The sequence below is a fragment of the Phoca vitulina genome, unplaced genomic scaffold (genome assembly GCF_004348235.1).
Source record: "Phoca vitulina isolate PV1807 unplaced genomic scaffold, GSC_HSeal_1.0 scaffold40, whole genome shotgun sequence".
Classification (NCBI taxonomy): domain Eukaryota; kingdom Metazoa; phylum Chordata; class Mammalia; order Carnivora; family Phocidae; genus Phoca; species Phoca vitulina.
The window spans coordinates 24,312,163-24,332,270 of NW_022589743.1; the positions used below are offsets into that span (position 1 = coordinate 24,312,163).

The window sequence follows — 20,108 nt, forward strand, 5'->3', positions numbered from 1 at the left end:
TTTGTCAAGTGGGCAGGTAGGAGCAGTCTGAGAAACAGGCCTGTGTGATGAAAAACCAGAGTAGGCCAAAAATAAACATGATTGTTATTATTGTCTTTCCTTTTTTATAGTCTTTTGATGCTGTCTAGGAGCAAAGGGTTAAAGGTCTTTTTTTTTTCCCCAGAGGGGGTTGTGGGGGGGGAGGGGGAGAGAGAATCTTAAGCAGGCTCCACACCTGGTTTGGAGCCTGACGTGGGGCTCAATCTCTCATCCCTGAGATCATGACCTGAGCCAAAATCAAGAGTCGGATGCTTAACCAACTGAGCTTGCCAGGTGCCCCAAAGGGTTAAAGGTCTTAAATAAAATCCTTTTATGTTATGTTATGTTATGTTCTTTTTTAAAAAAATTTTCTTTTAAAGATTTTATTTATTTGACAGACACAGCGAGAGAGGGAGCACAAGCATGGGCAGAGGGAGAGGGAGAAGCAGGCCTCCCGCCGAGCAGGGAGCCCGATGCAGGGCTCGATCCCAGGACCCTGGGATCATGACCTGAGCCAAAGGCAGACGCTTAACGACTGAGCCACCCAGGCGCCCAAAAAAATTTTTTTTAATTTATTTATTCTTTTTAAGTAGGCTCCGTGCCCAAAGTGCAGCTTGGACTCATGACCCTGAGATCAACAGTCACATACTCAGGGCGCCTGGCTGGCTCAGTAGGTAGAACATGTGACTCTGTTGACTCTCTCTCTCTCTTTTTTAAGATTTGTTTATTTGAGAGAAGGAGCACATGAGTTGCAGGGGAGGTGCAGAGGGAAAGGGAGAGAATCTCAGACTCCCCACTGAGTGCGGAGTCTGACTCAGGGCTTGGTGTCACAGCCCTGAGATCATGATCCTGAGATCATAACCTGAGTCGAAACCAAGAGTCAGACACTCAACTGACTAAGCCACCCAGGCACCCCTAGAGCATGGGACTCTTGATCTCGGGGTTGTGAGTTTGAGCCCCAAGTTGGGTGTGGAAATTACTTAAACAAACAAAATTTTTAACAACAACAACAAAAAAGAGTCGCATACTCTACCAACTGAGCCAGCCAGGCGCCCCTAAAATCCTTGATGTTAATGATTTTATTTCTGAGAGTCACACACTCTACCAACTAAGCCAGTCAGGCGCCCCTGAAATCCTTGATTTTATTTTTTTTTTTATTTTTTTTTTAAAGATTTTATTTATTTATTTGAGAGAGAGAATGAGAGACAGAGAGCATGAGAGGGGGGAGGGTCAGAGGGAGAAGCAGACTCCCTGCCAAGCAGGGAGCCCGATGCGGGACTCGATCCAGGGACGCCAGGATCATGACCTGAGCCGAAGGCAGTCGCTTAACCAACTGAGCCACCCAGGCGCCCGAAATCCTTGATTTTAAATGAAAGCATTTGTAGCAGTAGAAATTAGTTTTCAAATGTTTGAGCAGCCTCATGAGCAAGAGAAACCAGAGACACTCTGTCTGACCTGTTTGCAGGCTAAATTGAAGCCCTGAGAAGTGATGTCTGCTTATGAGCAAAGTGTTGCTTTGGGCCACAGCAGAAAGCACGCACCAGCCGCCTTGAGAAGTGAACGGTTTTGTGGGAGATGGATTCTGCCTGTGTAGACTCTATGCTTTACTTAAACAAAACCAAACTGTGATGAAGAAACAAAAAATCCACAATGTGGAATCTCGACAGTCTTGTTAGCCATTTCTCTGTTAATTTTGTTTATAATTCCTGATATGTACTTGATACATTGTTTTCAAGCTGCTGCATATTTCCTATTGGCTCAGACTTCTGAGAAGGCAGAAAAAAAATAGGTGGTTTGTTTTTGGAAGATGGACTGATACCCCAAATATATTGACTGTATGATGGCAGAATCAATATCAGAACCTAATTTTTTACCAGATTATCAGTCTAATCTGTCAGTTGGCTAAAATTTCAGCCCTTTCTTTAAGTTTCTTATCCATCTGAAGTTTGTTTTTGTTTTAAGTAATCTCTACACCCAACGTGGGGCTTGAACTTACAACCCTGAGATCAAGAGTCGCATGCGCCCCTAACTGAGCCAGCCAGGCTCCCCCGTCTATAGTATTTTGACTGATGGAAAAGTAAAAGTGAAAATCAAATCAAAAGCAACTTGAAAACATGATGTATTACAACATTTTGGCAGTGACTCCCAAATATGATGTAATTCCTTGCTTGGTAGGAGCGTGAGGGCAGCTGGGGAATCATTTGACTCATCACACTTCCTTGTGGGCTTCATTTGTGTCACTCAGTGTTCAGAATTTATTTTTGTTGTCAGAATATTAAAATCACTAGGTTTCTTGTGTTTTTTTGTTAGGTCTCTAACTTGAGGTTAATAAAGCACCACAGCAGGATCAGCTAGTTAAACCTAGGTTGTTCCATTGTGAATAACTTGAATATGTGACTATAAAATGTGTGTTTCTGGGGTGTCTGTAGCTCTCTCACACATTCCGTTTGTGCCTGTGTGACTGCCTTAAAGATCAGGGGTAAAATTTGATAAGCACAATTCTAACCTGCTCTTGCATGCTTCTGCAGGGTGAAATCAGAGCTACTGCTTTCAATGAGCAAGTGGACAAGTTCTTTCCCCTTATCGACATGAACAAGGTAGGGTAGTGTTACGTTGAGAACTGAAACCATTGAGTGGTACCGGGAGGAGGGAGGGATCTCTCGTCCATTGGAGAACTGCGTGGTGGTAAGGAGTTGTTTGTTGAATCTGATAGACTACCCACATTCCATGGCTTGCCTCTTTTGCAGGTCTATTATATCTCTAAAGGCATCCTGAAGATTGCTAACAAACAGTTCACAGCTGTTAAAAATGACTATGAGATGACCTTCAACAATGAGACTTCTGTCATGCCCTGTGAACATGGTCATCATTTACCTACAGTTCAGTTTGATTTCACAGGGATTAGTGACCTGGAGAACAAGCCTAAAGACTCACTTATAGGTAAGTCTGTGTATGAGAGCAAAGAGAGTTGTGATTACTGGTTTTGTTTGCAACATGTAAGGGACTGAAGTGCTTGCCATTCAGCCTTTGATCATGCTGTAATGGGTGCCTTGACCATTTTTGCTAACACATTGTGCCTGTATTTTAGACATAATTGGGATCTGCAAGAGCTACGAAGATGCCACCAAAATCACAGTGAAATCTAACAACAGAGAAGTTTCTAAGCGAAATATCTATTTGATGGACATGTCAGGGAAAGTGGTCACCGCTACTCTGTGGGGGGAGGATGTAAGTATTTTCTTGAGCAGTCAGAGCATGTGCAGAAGGCAGAGACGTAGAGAGCCGGGCGGCTGTCTTGTCTTGAGAGTTGTGGGGCTTTGGCCGTGTGGGCCCGTCCTAAAGAAGGATTGAGCTGGCCAGGGAATATCCGAAATCCTTTATTTGATTTACTTTTGTGAAATATGCTGTGATCTTAGTTTTACACAGTGAAATGATCTTTCCTCTAACTCTAGATTAGTTTTGCTTTATCTTGGAACAGATTCCTGGGTGTGAGGTTATCTTGGATAGATTCCATGTACCATTTATTGCATTTACTCTGCTACTGACTGTTTTCCTTGTTTTCTATAAAAATGTTCTGTGTCCTTCCTGCTAGTGACACCTGTTCACTGTATTTGTTTGGTGTTTTTGTTATTACTCAGGCTGATAGATTTGATGGTTCTAGACAACCCGTGATGGCTATCAAAGGAGCCAGAGTTTCTGATTTTGGTGGACGGAGCCTCTCTGTACTGTCTTCAAGCACGGTCATTGTGAATCCTGACATCCCAGAGGCCTATAAGCTTCGTGGATGGTAGGTTTTATGGGACTAAACAAAGGGTTTATTTGAGCCCGGCCTTTGAGTGAGAAGAGCTGGCTCTTTTGGCTCTCACGATCAGTATGTGAGCTGTCTGCCGAGCAGAGGGCTTTGTTACTGAATGGAGCAGTTCCTATATTTCTTGGAAGCATTATGCCTTCTGAGAGGATGGCTTTAAAGCCCTTAAACTGACAAACCTGTAATCCCATGACAAACCCAAATACTGCAGAGGAGGCCGGCAGAATGGAAGTGCTGTGCTGCAGCCGACCTCGATCCTGCCAAAGTAAGGGGCGGCCAGGCTCTCACAGCTGTGTGCAGGACTGTGGGGGGCAGTTTTTTTCCCTAGGTTTAAAGCTGCGGGCTTCCAGGGGGTGGGGGAAGAATGTGCTTCCTTGTTTTGTCCACTTGGTGCTGAACGCATCTTCTGGTGTGTGTTCACTGGACTCTGATAAAGTGCGGTGGGAACAATGGGCTTTTGTTGGCATTGTATTGTTATTTCCCAAGTACTCAGGGGCTGAGGAGAGCCTATTAAAATCTCACTATATCTAGCTTTGTAGGGTGTTAAAACTCTGCCTTTAAGGAGCACTTCAGACTGAAACACGGTATGCAAGAATTGATGTGGTCAGGGAAAGCACTTTAACTAGCTTGAGCTTTAATAATTTGTATAGCTGTAGTCCCAGGGGAGTTGTGTCGGGTTCCGCCTCTGGCCTAGGGTTTTAGTACTTAAAGAATTAGTTCCTGTGACAGACTTCTCACTTTTATTCTGAGTGTAATGTGAGCCACTAGAAGCACTAGTATTTGAATGATTTCATGAAACAACTACTCGAGTGTTCATGTCACTCAAGCCGGCCTTCTGAGTATCCACACGCATCTATATGTAACTATCCTGGTAGCTGGCATGGCATTAGAAGGCAGGGCCTATTTGTAGTCTGACCAGAAATAACCACAGCTTTGGTTTGTCCTTACTGCTTGATTTTCTTTCGGGCTCTAGAGCTCGACCCCAGGTTAATTGCATGCCCACATTAAGGTCTTCATATTTTACTTGTCAATAAGAGTGATCCTGGTCAACATAAAAAGACATAGCTGTCTCCAGAATAAAATAACTAGCATTGATCAAAGAGAAGTTCAGTGCACACACCCCACCTAGGCAAGGATTGGGCATGTTAGATCTTGGTTATAACAATGTGGTATTTTTTATTGTGAGAAGGGCTGCCTCTGTCCTTGCTCTGTTGATTCCTGATGAGCTATCTTTGGTGGCAAATGTCTCCTTGGAGTTTTTGAAACCGTAAACTGGTGTAGCTAGTAGTGGTGAAACAGATTTATGGACCTTGCTGTGCTTCTGTGACGGATTTAGCCGCTTACCTGACAGAATGTGAAGGCAATTGTCTGCAGCTTAAGGCAGCATCCATTCTGTTAGATGGTCTCTTTTTAAAAAGCCTGTTCTGTATGTGTTTAGCTTTTAGTTATCCTCCTTTTAGATGACATTGGCATGTTTTTAATCTCAGACTGACTCTTCCCTGCCACAACTATGTTTCTGAGCCACTTTCCTTCATATCAGCTGATACGTGATCAAGAAGTATAATCAGTTTTGGGGCACCTGGGTGGCTCAGTCGTTAAGCGTCTGCCTTCGGCTCAGGTCATGATCCCAGGGTCCTGGGATCGAGCCCCGCATCAGGCTCCCTGCTCAGCGGGGGGCCTGCTTCTCCCTCTCCCACTCCCCCTGCTTGTGCTCTCTCTCTCGCTGTGTCTCTCTCTGTCAAATAAATAAATAAAAATCTTAAAAAAAAAGTTTTTTTTTTTAAAGTATCATCAGTTTTAATAATACTGTAGCACAAATTAATGTTAATTTTGATATTGGCATAGGTAAAATCTCACTAAGAAGATATTATCTATTTATCTTCTGTTAAATTACTTTGGATTATATAATCCTTTAAACTCTATTATCAGGCTTACCAGATCTTTTTTTGTTTTTTAAGATTTTATTTATTTGAGACAGAGCACAAGCTGGGGGAGGGGCAAAGGGAGAGGGATAAGCAGACTCCCCACTGAGCGTGGAGCCCGAGGCGGGGCTCAATCCTAGGACCCTGGGATTGTGATCTGATCTGAAGTCAGATGCTTAGAAGTCAGACACTTAACCAACTGAGCCACCCAGGTGCCCCAGGCTTACAAGATCTTTTACCATGGGAACGTTTTTTGCCACCATGTTATAATATGGGGACTGCCACTTTCTATGCTGATGTATTTCAGTAATGATAAAGATGCAGCTATTGACTGAGAATGAGCATCAGTAGCCTAAAGAACTATGTACCAGATGCTAATTTAAGAAAAGGTTGTTGTATTTTGGCACTGTGTTTCTTGACCACTGGGGGGCATCAAAGCAATTGAGATGAAAAGAGGTCATTCCCTTGCTGCAGTTGGCTTAAGATACAAGGAGGATACTAATTTCAGCCCACGTGACCATGACCTATGAAAGTTGGATGAGTAGGGGGTTGGGGTGTGGATGGCCTGTATCTGGCATTTAGACACAAGTAATATATTCAATAAATATATATAAAGTACCTGTCGTTCTTTGTTTATTTTTCAGGTTTGACTCAGAAGGACAAGCCTTAGATGGTGTTTCCATCTCTGATCTAAAGAGTGGAGGAATAGGAGGGAGCAACACCAACTGGAAAACTTTATATGAGGTTAAATCAGAGAACCTGGGCCATGGTGACAAGGTATCCCACATTCCTAACTTTCTTCACAAAAGCACATAAAGTGTGCAAGAGTGAGTTTTCAAACCTGATTTTTGGTACTAGCTGTCAGACATTCATTCAGAGCTATGATTCTTAACCAGTGCTCTGACCAGAGGATTACGTGATGGTGGAGAATCACTGCCAGGGTGAGGGAGCCATGCCTCCGTGTATCTCTCACATATCTTACTTTTTTTTTTTTTTTTTAAGATTTTTTATTTATTTATTTGACAGAGAGAGAGACAGCGAGAGCAGGAGCACAAGCAGGGGGAGTGGGAGAGGGAGAAGCAGGCTTCCCGCCGAGCAGGGAGCCCGATGTGGGACTCGATCCCAGGACCCTGGGATCATGACCTGAGCCTAAGGCAGATGCTTAACGACTGAGCCACCCAGGCGCCCCATCTCTCACGTATCTTGAGGCAAAAAAAATGTTATGAACTCTGACTTAGAGAGTTGTTTAATTCTTAGAGGGATCTTAATGAAGAGGTAATGACTTCGGGTCCATATTTATTTTTGCTGATTGTTCCTGCAAATCGAAATGCCCACATACCAAGAAGATGCGTTTTGAGGTTAGAGCCAACACTGAGCATTAGTGAGGCTCCGTGTCAGACATCAGGCAGTTCATGTAGGCCTCCACTGGCTGCACGATACTAACCTCTCATGGGCCAAGCGTTTGCCACTATTCTCGGACAGGAACTGGCTCTCGTATTTGACTTTAGTTGCAGCTTCCTTTCAATGTTTGTATGTAATGACGCTCTTCCCGTCTTTTTTTTTTGTTTTAAGATATTATTTATTTATTTGACAGAGAGAGAGACACAGCGAGAGAGGGAACACAAGCAGGGGGAATGGGAGAGGGAGAAGCAGGCTTCCCGCGGAGCAGGGAGCCCAATGCGGGGCTCGATCCCAGGACCCTGGGACCATGACCTGAGCCGAAGGCAGATGCTTAACGACTGAGCCACCCAGGCACCCCTTCCCGTCTTGATCTAAACCTGTATTCTGCCAGCAGTTCAACATTTAAGTCATTTATTTCTCCTTTATGCTCCCCAAAACACAATTCCTACTTTTATTATTTTCATATTATATAACATAGTTTTTATTCTTTACTGTCTCATTTCGCTGTACTCCCTTATCCATCATTGTCATGGTGGCATCTTATGATGCTGTCATATAGCATCTTGAGAATTAAACATTAGATCTGTGTTGTCCTGGTCAGAGGAGCAGGCACTCTTCAGTTTCTCTTGACACCCAGTGTCTCTCTTAGATCTAAAGTATGTAATAAGAAATCAGGCCTGGGGGCACCTGGCTCACTCACTTGGAAGAGTATGTGACTCTTGGATCTCAGGGTTGTGAGTTCGAGCCCCTCGTTGGGTGTAGGGATTACTTAAAAATAAATAAATAAATTTTTAAAAAAAGAAAAGAGGGCGCCTGGGTGGCTCAGTTGGTTAAGCAACTGCCTTCAGCTCAGGTCATGATCCTGGAGTCCCGGGATCGAGTCCCGCATCGGGCTCCCTGCTCAGCGGGGAGTCTGCTTCTCCTTCTGACCCTCTTCCCTCTCGTGCTCTCTGTCTCTCATTCTCTCTCTCTCAAATAAATAAATAAAATCTTTAAAAAAATAAAATAATAAAATAAAAAGAAAAGAAATCAGGCCTGGAGAGCACCTATTTGCACCCAAACTTTAAAGTCATGCATTGAATCTGGATCTTACCTGGAAATACAGAAAAACTCCATAGGCATTCTCCTAGGAGACTTTCTCCTGGGGTGTAACCTCTGTACCCAGTGTGGGGCTCAAATGCACAACCCCGAGATCGAGAGTCGCGTGCTCTCCTGACTGAGCCAGCCAGGCGCCCCGAGACTTACTTTCTTGGAGCCTTCTAGATTGAGGCCTCATTCAGTCTCTTTAAACATTCACATTATTGTTTGGCTTTTTTTTGGTCTGAGACATTGGGAAGCCCTGGAGGTTGCCGACCTGGCTCTGAATTCGGAGTACACCCAGAGGGAACTGTTCACCCCCCAAAATTATTCACTCTGTATCCTCTCTGTGAGAGGTAAAAAGCAAAACAAATAGGGACAACATAAAGCAGGAGCACATGACATAGTCCTTGCTACATTGACCTCTCGGTGGCGTCCCCGCGTCGACGGCTTAGGCCAGGGTTGGCAAGCAGCTCATGCGTGCGTTGGCGACAGAGACGGTGACTGGCTCGCAGAGCCTAAAATACTTCCTGTCTGACTTTCTACAAAGTTTGCCACCGTGGCCTAGACAAAGATGCAGGGGACTGTAGGCCCCGGCAATCACTGCTGCTGTTGTACCTGTGGGAGGGCGGCTGGCCACCACTGCGCTGGGTTCGCCCTCATTCGCCTGTGTTTCCTCCATTGGGTTACCTTGGGAGAGTCAGAGGAACCGGAGGAACAAATCTTGTCTCTTGAAGTCTTTGTCTTTCATAGCGTCTTTTTCTGTTTTTAATTAATTAATTTGGTCTAATTTAGAATTTGCTTTCATTGTTAAGGGATAATACCCTTTAGAGCTTAGTTTATTATCTTTGTAGGTTTTGGAGTCCGCACAAGTAATTTCAAAAGCTATAGCATAAATTATTCCCTCTAAAGCCAGTGGGATCTTAGGGATTCGTGTATGTAAACACTGAGCGCTTACATGTAAGGGCAAGCTGTGGGCGGCCTCAGAGTCCCGTCTCGAACGTAGGCCTTGTGTTCTAGATCTCATGGCACTCTTTTCTCCCGAAGGCCGACTATTTTAGCTCTGTGGCGACCGTCGTGTATCTTCGCAAGGAGAACTGTATGTATCAGGCCTGCCCAACTCAGGACTGCAACAAGAAAGTGATTGACCAACAGAATGGATTATACCGCTGTGAAAAGTGTGACAGTGAATTTCCCAGCTTCAAGTACCGCATGATCCTGTCAGTAAGTAGAATGGGTAGATGGGAAGTACTGTGCTGTCTCCTGAGTCCCTGCCAAGAGCCAGGCCCTGTAGAGACAACAGCAAAAATAAGATGGCTGGGGGTAGGAAGCCTGCAGATGAGTAAGTGCTAAAGAGCTTCTTACTGTTCTAGAAGTACGGCAAGTAAGGGGCCTTTCACTCAACTGAATAGCAGTCTGTTCTCCTACTAAGAGCTTTTTTTCATACCAGAAAGTTGCATTTAGATATGCAGCTGATGGCGGTTGTGCGTGTAGTACAATGCAGAATCGCTGACACTCTCCTGCTAACTGGTGTGAAGACCAATTAATGTGCAATGGCATTTCTGGAGAGCAGTAATTATACTTATACAGCCAGTGCCTATATTTAGTTATTTTTCTTGTAGATAATCTGTTCCTCTTAGCCTTTGTAGAGCTGACTTCTCAGGAATGTGACTGCATGCTGATGCGGGACTGTGGCTTTTTTGCATTGTAAGAATTGTTTCTGTTTTAAAAACCTTTAAAGTGGAGGGTGTCCTTTAAAAAAAAAACCATAATACTAAATCATAATAGGTATTCTTGCATTTTTCTAGAAGGTGATTTGGCAGTAATATATCAGGAGCCTTAAAAATGTTTATATTTTCTGGCACATTAAACACTTGGAGGGAATTTCTTCTAAGAAATCATCAGAGATGTTACAGCTGTGTAAAGTTATTTCTTACTCTGTTATTTTGAAAACTTTGATACAACTTAAACTTCCTTAATATTTTATTGGTTAATTCCTTTATTATGTATCTGTAGTGTGGAATACTGTGAAGGCATCAGAATCTGCCAATCATTTGACAGTTTTCTACAGTTAAAATATTTGAAAATGACATGAATATATGTTCAGGTTTATTAATTGAAACGGCAAATTTTAAGTAGAGTGTTTGATATAGTCTTGAAGTATGTACACACACACACACAAAACAGACTTAGAGGACAAATACCAGAGTGTTGATTGAGGTTATTTCTGGTTGATTTCTAGTTTCTTCTGCATTTTCCTTTTTTTCCCCCTTGTAATAGCAAATTTAAAGTAAATGAATTAATTAAAAATATTTTTAGATAAAAAATAAAGGATTTTACTTATCCTTTCTATATTCTAATTGCCCCTTAAAATGTTAGTTCACAAAAACTAATGATGTAATGTATGATGATTAACATAACATAATAAAAAAAATTTGGAAAAAAAAATGTTAGTTCAGCAGGAAAGTTCTACATTTCTACATTTAAGCTTCCTATTTTTACAGAAAATAAACATAAACTTAACTTCATCGAACTAGGATGGAGAAAATTGTTTATTTTTTTTAATTTAAAAAATTTTTAATTTTAATTTTATTTATTTATTTGACACAGAGAGAGACAGCTAGAGAGGGAACACAAGCAGGGGGAGCAGGAAAGGGAGAAGCAGGCTCCTGGCTGATCAGGGAGCCCGATGTGGGGCTCCATCCCAGGATCCTGGGATCATGACCTGAGCCGAAGGCAGACGCTTAACGACTGAGCCACCCAGGCGCCCCGAAAAAATTGTTTTAGATGGTTTATCAGCCTTTCTGTGAAACTCGTAAATAAGAATCCCAGCACACTGGTTTCACAAGATGGTGTCTCCATTGTCACCCTCCTCAGCTCTTTGCCTCTAGGAATAGCATGAGGTAAACATACGGTAGGTGTGAACCCTAGTGTGTGATATATTCTCTCATATATGTGAGTGTTTTTAACTTTTCTTGTCCCCTATTTTTTCATCATAACTTTTGATATTAAACCTCCATGTATATGCCAAGCGAATATGTAGAATCATCAAATGCTACCTTAAAAAAAAAAAAAAAACCTTTGCTTTCTTATATGTACTAAGACTTTTACTTTAGCAGGTGGATTCTATGTGATCCACTTTCTTCCCTGACTCTCCCCTGTTTAATTTTACCATTGTCCAAGTGGAGACACTTGATTGCTTATTTCTGTTGCTAGTTAAGTTTGGCGGCTGGATGAAGGCCCTTAAGCTCAAGCTTTTAAATAGTCTGGGATGTTCAGCAGTGAATGGAACTAGTCTTATGGAACTAGTGACTGAAGGATGTAGAGTTTGAAATGCAGAGAACCTGCTGTCACTCTTTGGAGGCTCATTCAAAACCTTGAGTCCAAAGGGCATTGCAGCTGGAGGGGAACCTAGTCTGGTATACCTGGATTCTGTGTCTGAAGGAGAGGTGAGTTGGGTTGTTATCTCCACTGAGATCTGAAATCACATGTCCATGGCATATTGTGTTCCTCCTGTGATCCAGACTTACATTTTAAACTTCTTTCTGCAGTATTTTCCTCTTTTGAAAGAATATAGCATATATAGTGGTAATGGTTTTTTCCTTGGGAATTATTTTAATGAATGGAAAAAGTTAATCTTCCAGTCTCTGAGTATGTCTTCCTTTTATTATTTCTTGGCTGAATTAATATATAGTGTGTTTTTCAGGTAAATATTGCTGATTTTCAAGAGAATCAGTGGGTCACTTGTTTCCAAGAGTCTGCAGAGACCATCATTGGACAAAACACTGCTTATCTTGGGGAGTTAAAAGAGAAGGTTGGCCTCATCTTTTATTATTACTGTAACAGTTGCCAATAACACCCTTTTTTTGCTCTTTAATTTTTTTTAACTTCTTTGGGGTGTTGTATATAGTTTCTCAGTCTGATGATGATTTAAGAGCTCATCTGATTCTGTCAAATTTTGTCCACCTTGGGTGTGCTAACAATGAGTAATCAAGTAATGTATAAAAAAGTGCTTTATGGGCGCCTGGCTGGCTCTTTCGGTAGAGCGTGCAGCTCTTGATCTCAGGGTTGTGAGTTTAAGCTCCACGTTGGGTGTGGAGCCTCCTTAAAAAAAAAAAAAAATGCTTTAAAAACAGCACTTTACAAGTATAAAACATTTACTTCTGTTACTGTTAGCACACTGAAGTTGATGTGCCTACAATCACTTGAGATCTGGAAGGTATCTTCTCAAGTAACCTGAGGTACAGATGTGCCCTTTTAACATAATAAACACCTTCCTGAAAAGTTGAGTCAAATCCTGGTTTAAATTCACATATAAGGTACTTGCTACTCCAGGTCTTTGGATGCAGTTCTTACAAAGTAACTTTCTTTCCTAAGATAACTTTATCCATTTCATTTTTATAAATTTATATTTTAATATATAGGTTTATTTAATGTAGGGAATAGATTACTGATTTTGCTAAATGTAGGAAAGATACTCAGATAAAATGTGTAAAGATGGAGGCACCTGGGTGGCTCAGTTGGTTAAGCGTCTGCCTTTGGCTCAGGTCATGATCCCAGGGTCCTGGGATCGAGTCCTGCATTGGGCTCCCTGCTCAGTGGGGAGTCTGCTTCTCCCTCTGCCTTTGTCCCTCTCCCCCACTCATGCTCTCTCTCTCAAATAAATAAAATCGTTTAAAAAAAATGTGTAAAGATGACCAATGAAAGCTGTGTTTTCTGGGCCACACAAATTAGCATCTCTCTATAGATTTTTCCGCTTTTCCTCCAAATTGCTTAGAAAATTTATAAATAAACCAATAAGGAAACACACATACACACACACACACACACACACCACTAAGAAAAAAAAGATTTGTCGTTGGTTTGGTGTGTTTTTCTTATTCTTCCCTGTCTTCAGTTTGTCCATTTGGCTCCCCCCCTCCCCCAGCACACACCTTTTTAAAATTGTTTGTGAGATCTCTGAAAATAATGCTAACAAGCCCCTTTTATAAAAGAACTGGAATTGACTTTAAACTATGATGGTATCTTTCATCTGTTTTGCCTGGTTCTTTATTTTCATATCAGATTTTAAGGCTCGAGGCAGCTTTTCAGGGTTGTTTTTTTTTTTTTGAAGATTTTATTTATTTATTTATTTATTTAATTTATTTATTTATTAGCGCGCGCGAGAGAGAAATAGCATGAGAGGGGAGAGGGTCTGAGGGAGAAGCAGACTCCCCCCCGAGCTGGGAGCCCGATGTGGGACTCGATCCCAGGACTCTGGGATCATGACCTGAGCCAAAGGCAGTCGCTTAACCAACTGAGCCACCCAGGTGCCCTTTTTCAGGGTTTTTTATGAGCTTATTACATTTCACTGTTTTTACCGCTGGTGAATGAGGACATATAGAAACTCTTCCCTCAGGAACCATGATATTCTTGGAGTACATGCTCCATGGTTTCTCTTGTCTTGAAGAATAATGGCAACTAGTATAATTTTCTTAAGGTTTAACACATTGTTTTATTTACATACCTGAAAGCCCAGGGGACTTTGTGTGTATATGTGAAGTAACTTTTATACAAGAGTTCTGTGTAACAAAACCATTTTCATGTTCCATGTGGTTTGAAAAGATAATATTGACTGACACGAACTATTAATTTTATATAAAGTTACTGGAAATTTTATGCATATTTATATAAAATGCTTTCTCTGATTCCTTTCTGTTTACCAGACTTTTTTTTTTTTTTTTTTTTTAAATAAAAAAGCTTAATTAGTGGGGCGCCTGGCTGCCTCAGTCCGTGGAACATGTGACTTTTGATATCAGGGTCATGTATTTGAGCCCCACACTGGGTGTAGAGATTACTTTAAAAAAAAAAAAAAAAAAAGTAAAAGAAAAGCTTAAATAGGGATGCCTGCGTGGCTCAGTCATTAAGCGTCTGCCTTCGGCTCAGGTCATGATCCCAAGGTCCTGGGATCAAGCCCTGCGTCTGGCTCTATGCTCCGCGGGGAGCCTGCTTCTCCCTCTCCCTCTGCTTCTCCCTCTCCTTTTGCTCTCTTTCTGTCTGTGTCAAATAAAGTCTTTAAAAATAAAAAAAAAGCTTAAATAGTGTTTGAGGGACAAGACAAAGAGGGAGAGAACTGTGCTTTTCAAACTTTCCCTAATCTTTACCCACTTGACCTGCCTTCTTCACTTGCTTACAAATAACTGTAAATGCAGAGACTAAAACAGTATGAAAACTTGAACTTTTTTCTATTTTGTCCCTCAATTCTTTTTTTTAAGACTTTATTTTTTTAAGTTTTTTTTTTTTTTTAAGATTTTATTTGTCAGAGAGAGCCTGCAAAAGCAGGGGGAGTGGCAGGCAGAGGGAGAAACAGACTCCCCACTGAACAGGGGTCCTGACATGGGGCTCGATCCCAGGACCCCAAGGTCATGACCTGAGCCAAAGATAGACATTTAACCAACTGAGCCACCCAGGCGGTCCCTTTAAGATTTTATTTTTAAGTAAATCTCTACATCCAACATGGGGCTCAAATTCATAACCCTGAGATTCCATCACAAACATTTGAAGTTTAGAAATGTGTTTCTAAGAGTGGTTTAATTTTATTATTATTATTATTATGGTGAAATATGCATAACATAAAATTTACCATTTTAACCATTGTTACGTTCAGTACACTCATTAGGTACTAATTCTCCATTTCCCCTTCCTCTTGGCCCTGGCAACCATTCTACTTTCTGTCTCTGAATTTGACCACTATAGGTAGAGTATTTTAGTTTATTAATAAAATTCTACCTAAACAGTTTTTTTTTAAAGATTTTATTTATTTATTTGACAGAGAGAGACACAGTGAGAGAGGGAACACAAGCGGGGGAGTGGGAGAGGGAAGCAGACCTCCCGTGGAGCAGGGAGCCTGATGGAGGGCTCGATCCCAGGACCCCGGGATCATGACCTGAGCTGAAGGCAGACGCTTAACGACTGAGCCACCCAGGCGCCCCTCTACCTAAACAGTTTTATGTAATGAAATGTCACCTATAGATTAGTCATTCCTAAGTAATTTAAACCACTGGGGGTAAAAAAATTTTGAGATTTTTCTCAAAAGTCTTTTTAAAAATGTTTTTTTCTTGGGGCGCCCGGGTGGTTCAGTGGGTTGAATGTTTGTCTTCGGCTCGGGTCATGATCCCGGGGCCCTGGGATAGAGCCCCACATTGGGCTCCCTGCTCAGTGGGGAGTCTGTCTCTCCCTCTCCCTCTGCCACTCCCTCTGCTTGTGCTCTCTCTCAAATAAATAAATAAAATCTTAAAAAATAAAAAATTTAGAAAAAATAAAGATTTTATTTTTAAGTAATCCCTACACCCAATGTGGGGCTTGAACCTACAACCCCAAGATACAGAGTCATATGCTCTTCTGCCTGAGCCAGCCAGGCGCCCCTTCAAAAAAAAAATTTTTTTTTTTTAAGATTTTATTTATTTATTTGACAGAGAGAGCACAAGCAGGGGGAGTGGCAGGCAGAGGCAGAAGCAGGTTCCCCGCGGAGCAGGGAGCCCGATGCAGGGCTCCATCCCAGGACCCCAGGATCATGACCTGAGCCAAAGGCAGATGCTTAACCAACTGAGCCACCCAGGCGCCCCGCCCCTTCAAAAATCTTAATGGGTATTTTCAAATGGTCTGGTAGCTTCCATGCCTAAAGTTTTAACGTTTGTTTTTGCAGAATGAGCAAGCATTTGAGGAAGTTTTCCAGAATGCCAACTTCCGATCTTTCACATTCAGGATCAGGGTGAAACTAGAGACCTACAATGTAAGTGGGGTCACCTGGGGTGGGAAGCTACTGTTTGTCACCCACAGCAAGAGTCCGGTGGCAGCTGTCACTCGATTGTGTACTGTGTGCCAGACCCAGTGCCAAGCTCCCTGGATCTTCCCAGCGCTGAGGAAACAAAGTTAGAGAGGTTGAGTGTTCTGTCTAGTGTTGAACATCTAGAGGGAAATGCTGCGTGTTCTCTTCAGTTACAACCTGGGGGTTTTTTTGTTGGTGTACTGACAAAGAATGGTAAGGTGTTCAGCGGACTCACTTCCATGAGGTTTAGGCCCTGAGATTGGTATGTGAAACAAAGACCGCACATAGTTAAAATTACCTTGAAAATTCCTTTAGGTTGCCTATAACATCATATAATTGGATAGTCCTACTATAACAGCATTTATTGAGCACTTACTATCTGCCAGTTACTCTTCTATACCCTTTATTTTACATCTAGTATCTCACTTGATCCTGGCAGTAACCCACATGTAGGAACTACTGTTATCCCCATTTTACCACTGAAAAAATGGAGGCATGCAGAGAATAAGTAATATACATAAGTCATATGCCAGCACATGGCAGAACTAAGATTCCGGTCCCAGCTTCAGAGCTTGCTCTTCACCATCCTTATAAATAGGATTACGTCGTCATTATGGAGTGCATGCACACAGAAGTGCTTGAGCCCTGGAACCAGACCGCACCCTTTCTGGGCATCCCGTCATCCTGCCTCTAATGGGATTGTTGAGTCCTGATGAACGAGCGAGGACGGGGAGTTCTCTCTGCTTGTTTCAGGGTTTCCTCTCTCTGTTTTATTATTACACCTTAACCCTAGTACCTGCTAGTAGGCAGTGAATGAGGTAGGGAGTCAAATGTCTATGACGGAGTGTCAGAGTGAGGTGGGACCCAGGGACGGTTTGAGGGGTCGTGCAGTGCTCTCATGGTGCGGACGGGGACGGTGAGGTGCAGAGAGCTTGTCTCTTGCAGAGCTGAGATGGCCCCAGACCAGGGATTCCTCCTCTGCTGTGGGAGCTTTTGCTTTCACACCACTCTCAGAACTAGCTGTGTGGCTTCAGGCAAGTCACTTCTCTTCTCTGGGCTCCTGTGTCCCCTTCTGCAGAGAAAATAAATTGACCTAGATCAGCCCGCTATGGTCTATCCCATTTGGAATCTAGGTTTCTGAGAGCTTGGGGGCACGAGGGAAGGATGAAGAGGGGCTTCTGTCCACTCTCCCAGCTCCAGAAGTTCTGAACGTGGCTCTAACTGGTGATTGTTTTCTGTATTGGAGTGACTGAACACTAAGTCCAGCATGCCCTTGTGTTTTCTCCCGCTGGGATCATTGAAACCTCTGAAGCAAAGGGGGTTATCACCACCGCTCTGTGCCGCGCGGGCTTTCCTCCGCTCACAGACTGCTTTTCTCTCCTCAAAGGACGAGTCTCGAATTAAGGCCACCGTGATGGACGTGAAGCCCGTGGACTACAGAGAATATGGCAGAAGGCTGATCATGAACATCAGGAGAAACGCGCTAATGTGAGAAGAGCAGGGCTGATGAGGCAGAAGTTTGAAGAGGCAGAGCTGAAATGGAACCAATTCCTTCCCCCCACCCCCCACCCCATGTGACATTTCCACGTGAGCTGTGCGGCCAGAGAGCCGCTCTGCGGCGGCCGAAGCGCTTTCCTCCCTTGGGCGCCTCTCGGAGCCCATCGTACCCTGACAGGTGAAGCAAAACGGGCTCCGACGGCTCTGGTGTGAACTGTCTGTCCCAGCGGGTCGGCGGCAGGTAATGTAGTGCCGGCCGCTCCCTCTGTCTTCAGGCTTTTGTCTGTTTTATTAAGATTTCATTATCTTCAAGCAGGAATTATGTCACAAGTAATTGACCCTAACTCTGCAGACAGTGAAATAAATTATGTAATGAGGGTTTCCGCCTCTCCCGTGGCGACACCCTCTCGACTTGGGCTCCCTCTCAGGAGGGGGAGCCGAGAAGCGGGTGCGCGGAGCCTGTACTGCAGTGTGAGTGTGTCTGTCTGGAATTCAAAGGCTCTCTCTCTCCAGAGGTGCCACATAGTTGTTAATGCCTGGAATGGCAATAGGGTAGAATTATTAATCAAAGGCATATCTTTTATATCTGAAGAATATCCCTCCTTCAGGGTTTAATAGACGAGTCAGTGGGTCTGATATTCATCAAAATTGTCTCTTCTGAGGAAAGCTGATAAGCATTGACTTGCTGTCCCCCAGGGACATCCCGGCAACTACAAAGCATTGCTTTAGTTTTCACTTCAATTAATGTTGCATTTGGGTTGGCAAATGCACACTTTTTCTACCTGTACGTATTTCTTATACTTGTATGTTTCATTTCTTGATTAAAGCTATGTTAAATAGAAGGGATTTTGAAGGAGAGGCCCTTTGTTTCCCCTGCTTTGTTTTAATAAACAGAATATTCTCTGCATGTGAATCCTACTTTCTTTGAATGCAAAGCGTTCTTGTAACTGGAAAGCAATTAATTAGCCTTTATAATAAATGTTCGCTTGGGGGAGATGTTAACTCATTACAGACTCAAAGATTAGTCCAAGGCCTAGAGATCATTCGTCCTAATGTTTGCCACCCTAAAATGCATCTTTAAAAGAATGAAAACACTAAAAACAAAAAGCCATTGTGCTCAAGAATGCTGATGATCTGGCACTTTGGGATTTTATTGATGTTTACACAGCAGTCTAGCACCAACCAGGCTTTGAAATGTGTACAGACAGTGAGCTAGTAAGAAAACAGTAATTATGCTACTGGGCTTTTCAGTCAGCAAGAGCATGCTTGCTCTGTGTGTTCCTAATCATATTAATTATCTATCCAGTTGCCGCGACCCACCACTTGGCATTTGCTGCACATCTCTCCCCGAGCATCCAGGCGGTGTTGCAGTCAACCTGCAGCAGCAGGACCCGGGTTTTAATCCGCGCAGGGGCGGCATGTGGCGGCCCTTTGTAGAGCTGTAGTGATGATGGCCTGGCTGTTTCGTCCTTACCCGTCCTCTGTCAGGAGGGAAGCAGCCAGCTCTAGGCCAGATGACTCCCGTTGCTCACAACAGACAGGGTCTTTCTCAGGCTGGCTGATGGTTTGGACGCATTCCAGTCTCAGGCGATGGTCATCGGGCGGCACTTGCTTCTTGGGCTGAGGCCTCAACCATTTTTATGGAAGCTCTTTTCTGTCTGACCTTGCTTATCAAGCACTGACTGGAAAATTACAGTCTTCAGCACAATTCCAGATTGACAAATTGAGGGTTGGAAGTGGTCATCTAGCTTTCAGCCCAGTAACCAGTCTCACATCTACTCCTCCCGGCATTCCCTTCGTTCACGCTCACGACGGCTCTACCTCGTGGAGAGCGTGTTGCCCTGACATATCTCGGGACCACTACACGGGCGCCGGGTGTTCTCGGTGACCACGTGGGGAGACTGGGGTGGGGCGGCTCCCTGGGGAGGGAGGCTGTTGAGCAGATTTCCCTCCTGAAATCAGATCAGTAGTGGAGGAGCATCAGAAGTCGGCGCCACTGTTAGGCTTTTAAGAGATTTAGGTCCCTGAGGATGGCCTAAATAGATTCTGGCCCACAGTTCTTGGAATTCTCTTGGATATGGTTTACCTCGAAAGGCTGTTCATGTTGTTCTATTTCTCATCTTTCACTTTGAGATCAATGTTTATTTTGCGTACACCATGACATCAGCGTTAAGCAATTAGGAGAAAAATCTAATCATTTTGCCTTCATTTTAAATGGTTCTTGGAGTTCCTCCAGTCTCATTGTGAAAGAGGCAAGAAAAAAAATAAACGGGCAATAATCTGATTTCTGTCCATATTTTCAGTGTTTTATGCTTTCCATTAAAGCCTTGCTAATCTCTAGTGTGCCGATCTTTTTTGAACTGCAGGGTCAAAAATTTCCCCCTCCCCCACTTTTTTTTCCTGAGTGGCCTGTCTTGGAAAAGTATAAATAATATTGATCATGGTATTTAATACACTAATGAAACCCGTGGTTATTGACTACATAATTAATATACTGTCTAAAAGTGAAGTTTGGCAGTCCAGTGTATAAAGGTTTATATTGACTTGTGTTTCTTTGGCAATATGCCTTCTAAGGTTT

At 43.0% G+C, this 20,108-nt stretch overlaps 1 protein-coding gene across 1 annotated transcript in view; it reads left to right on the forward strand.

Moving 5' to 3' along the window:
* RPA1 (replication protein A1) overlaps positions 1-19,822 on the forward strand; it is a 72,086-nt gene extending 52,264 nt beyond the window's left edge. The window contains exons 9-17 of the mRNA XM_032428726.1: positions 2,547-2,615; positions 2,766-2,958; positions 3,107-3,246; positions 3,657-3,805; positions 6,393-6,525; positions 9,274-9,450; positions 11,933-12,040; positions 15,911-15,997; positions 17,421-19,822. Coding sequence (XP_032284617.1) covers positions 2,547-2,615; positions 2,766-2,958; positions 3,107-3,246; positions 3,657-3,805; positions 6,393-6,525; positions 9,274-9,450; positions 11,933-12,040; positions 15,911-15,997; positions 17,421-17,525 — 1,161 coding nt within the window. The 3' untranslated portion in view covers positions 17,526-19,822. The remainder of the gene's footprint in view (positions 1-2,546; positions 2,616-2,765; positions 2,959-3,106; positions 3,247-3,656; positions 3,806-6,392; positions 6,526-9,273; positions 9,451-11,932; positions 12,041-15,910; positions 15,998-17,420) is intronic.
* Positions 19,823-20,108: the final 286 nt, after the last annotated feature.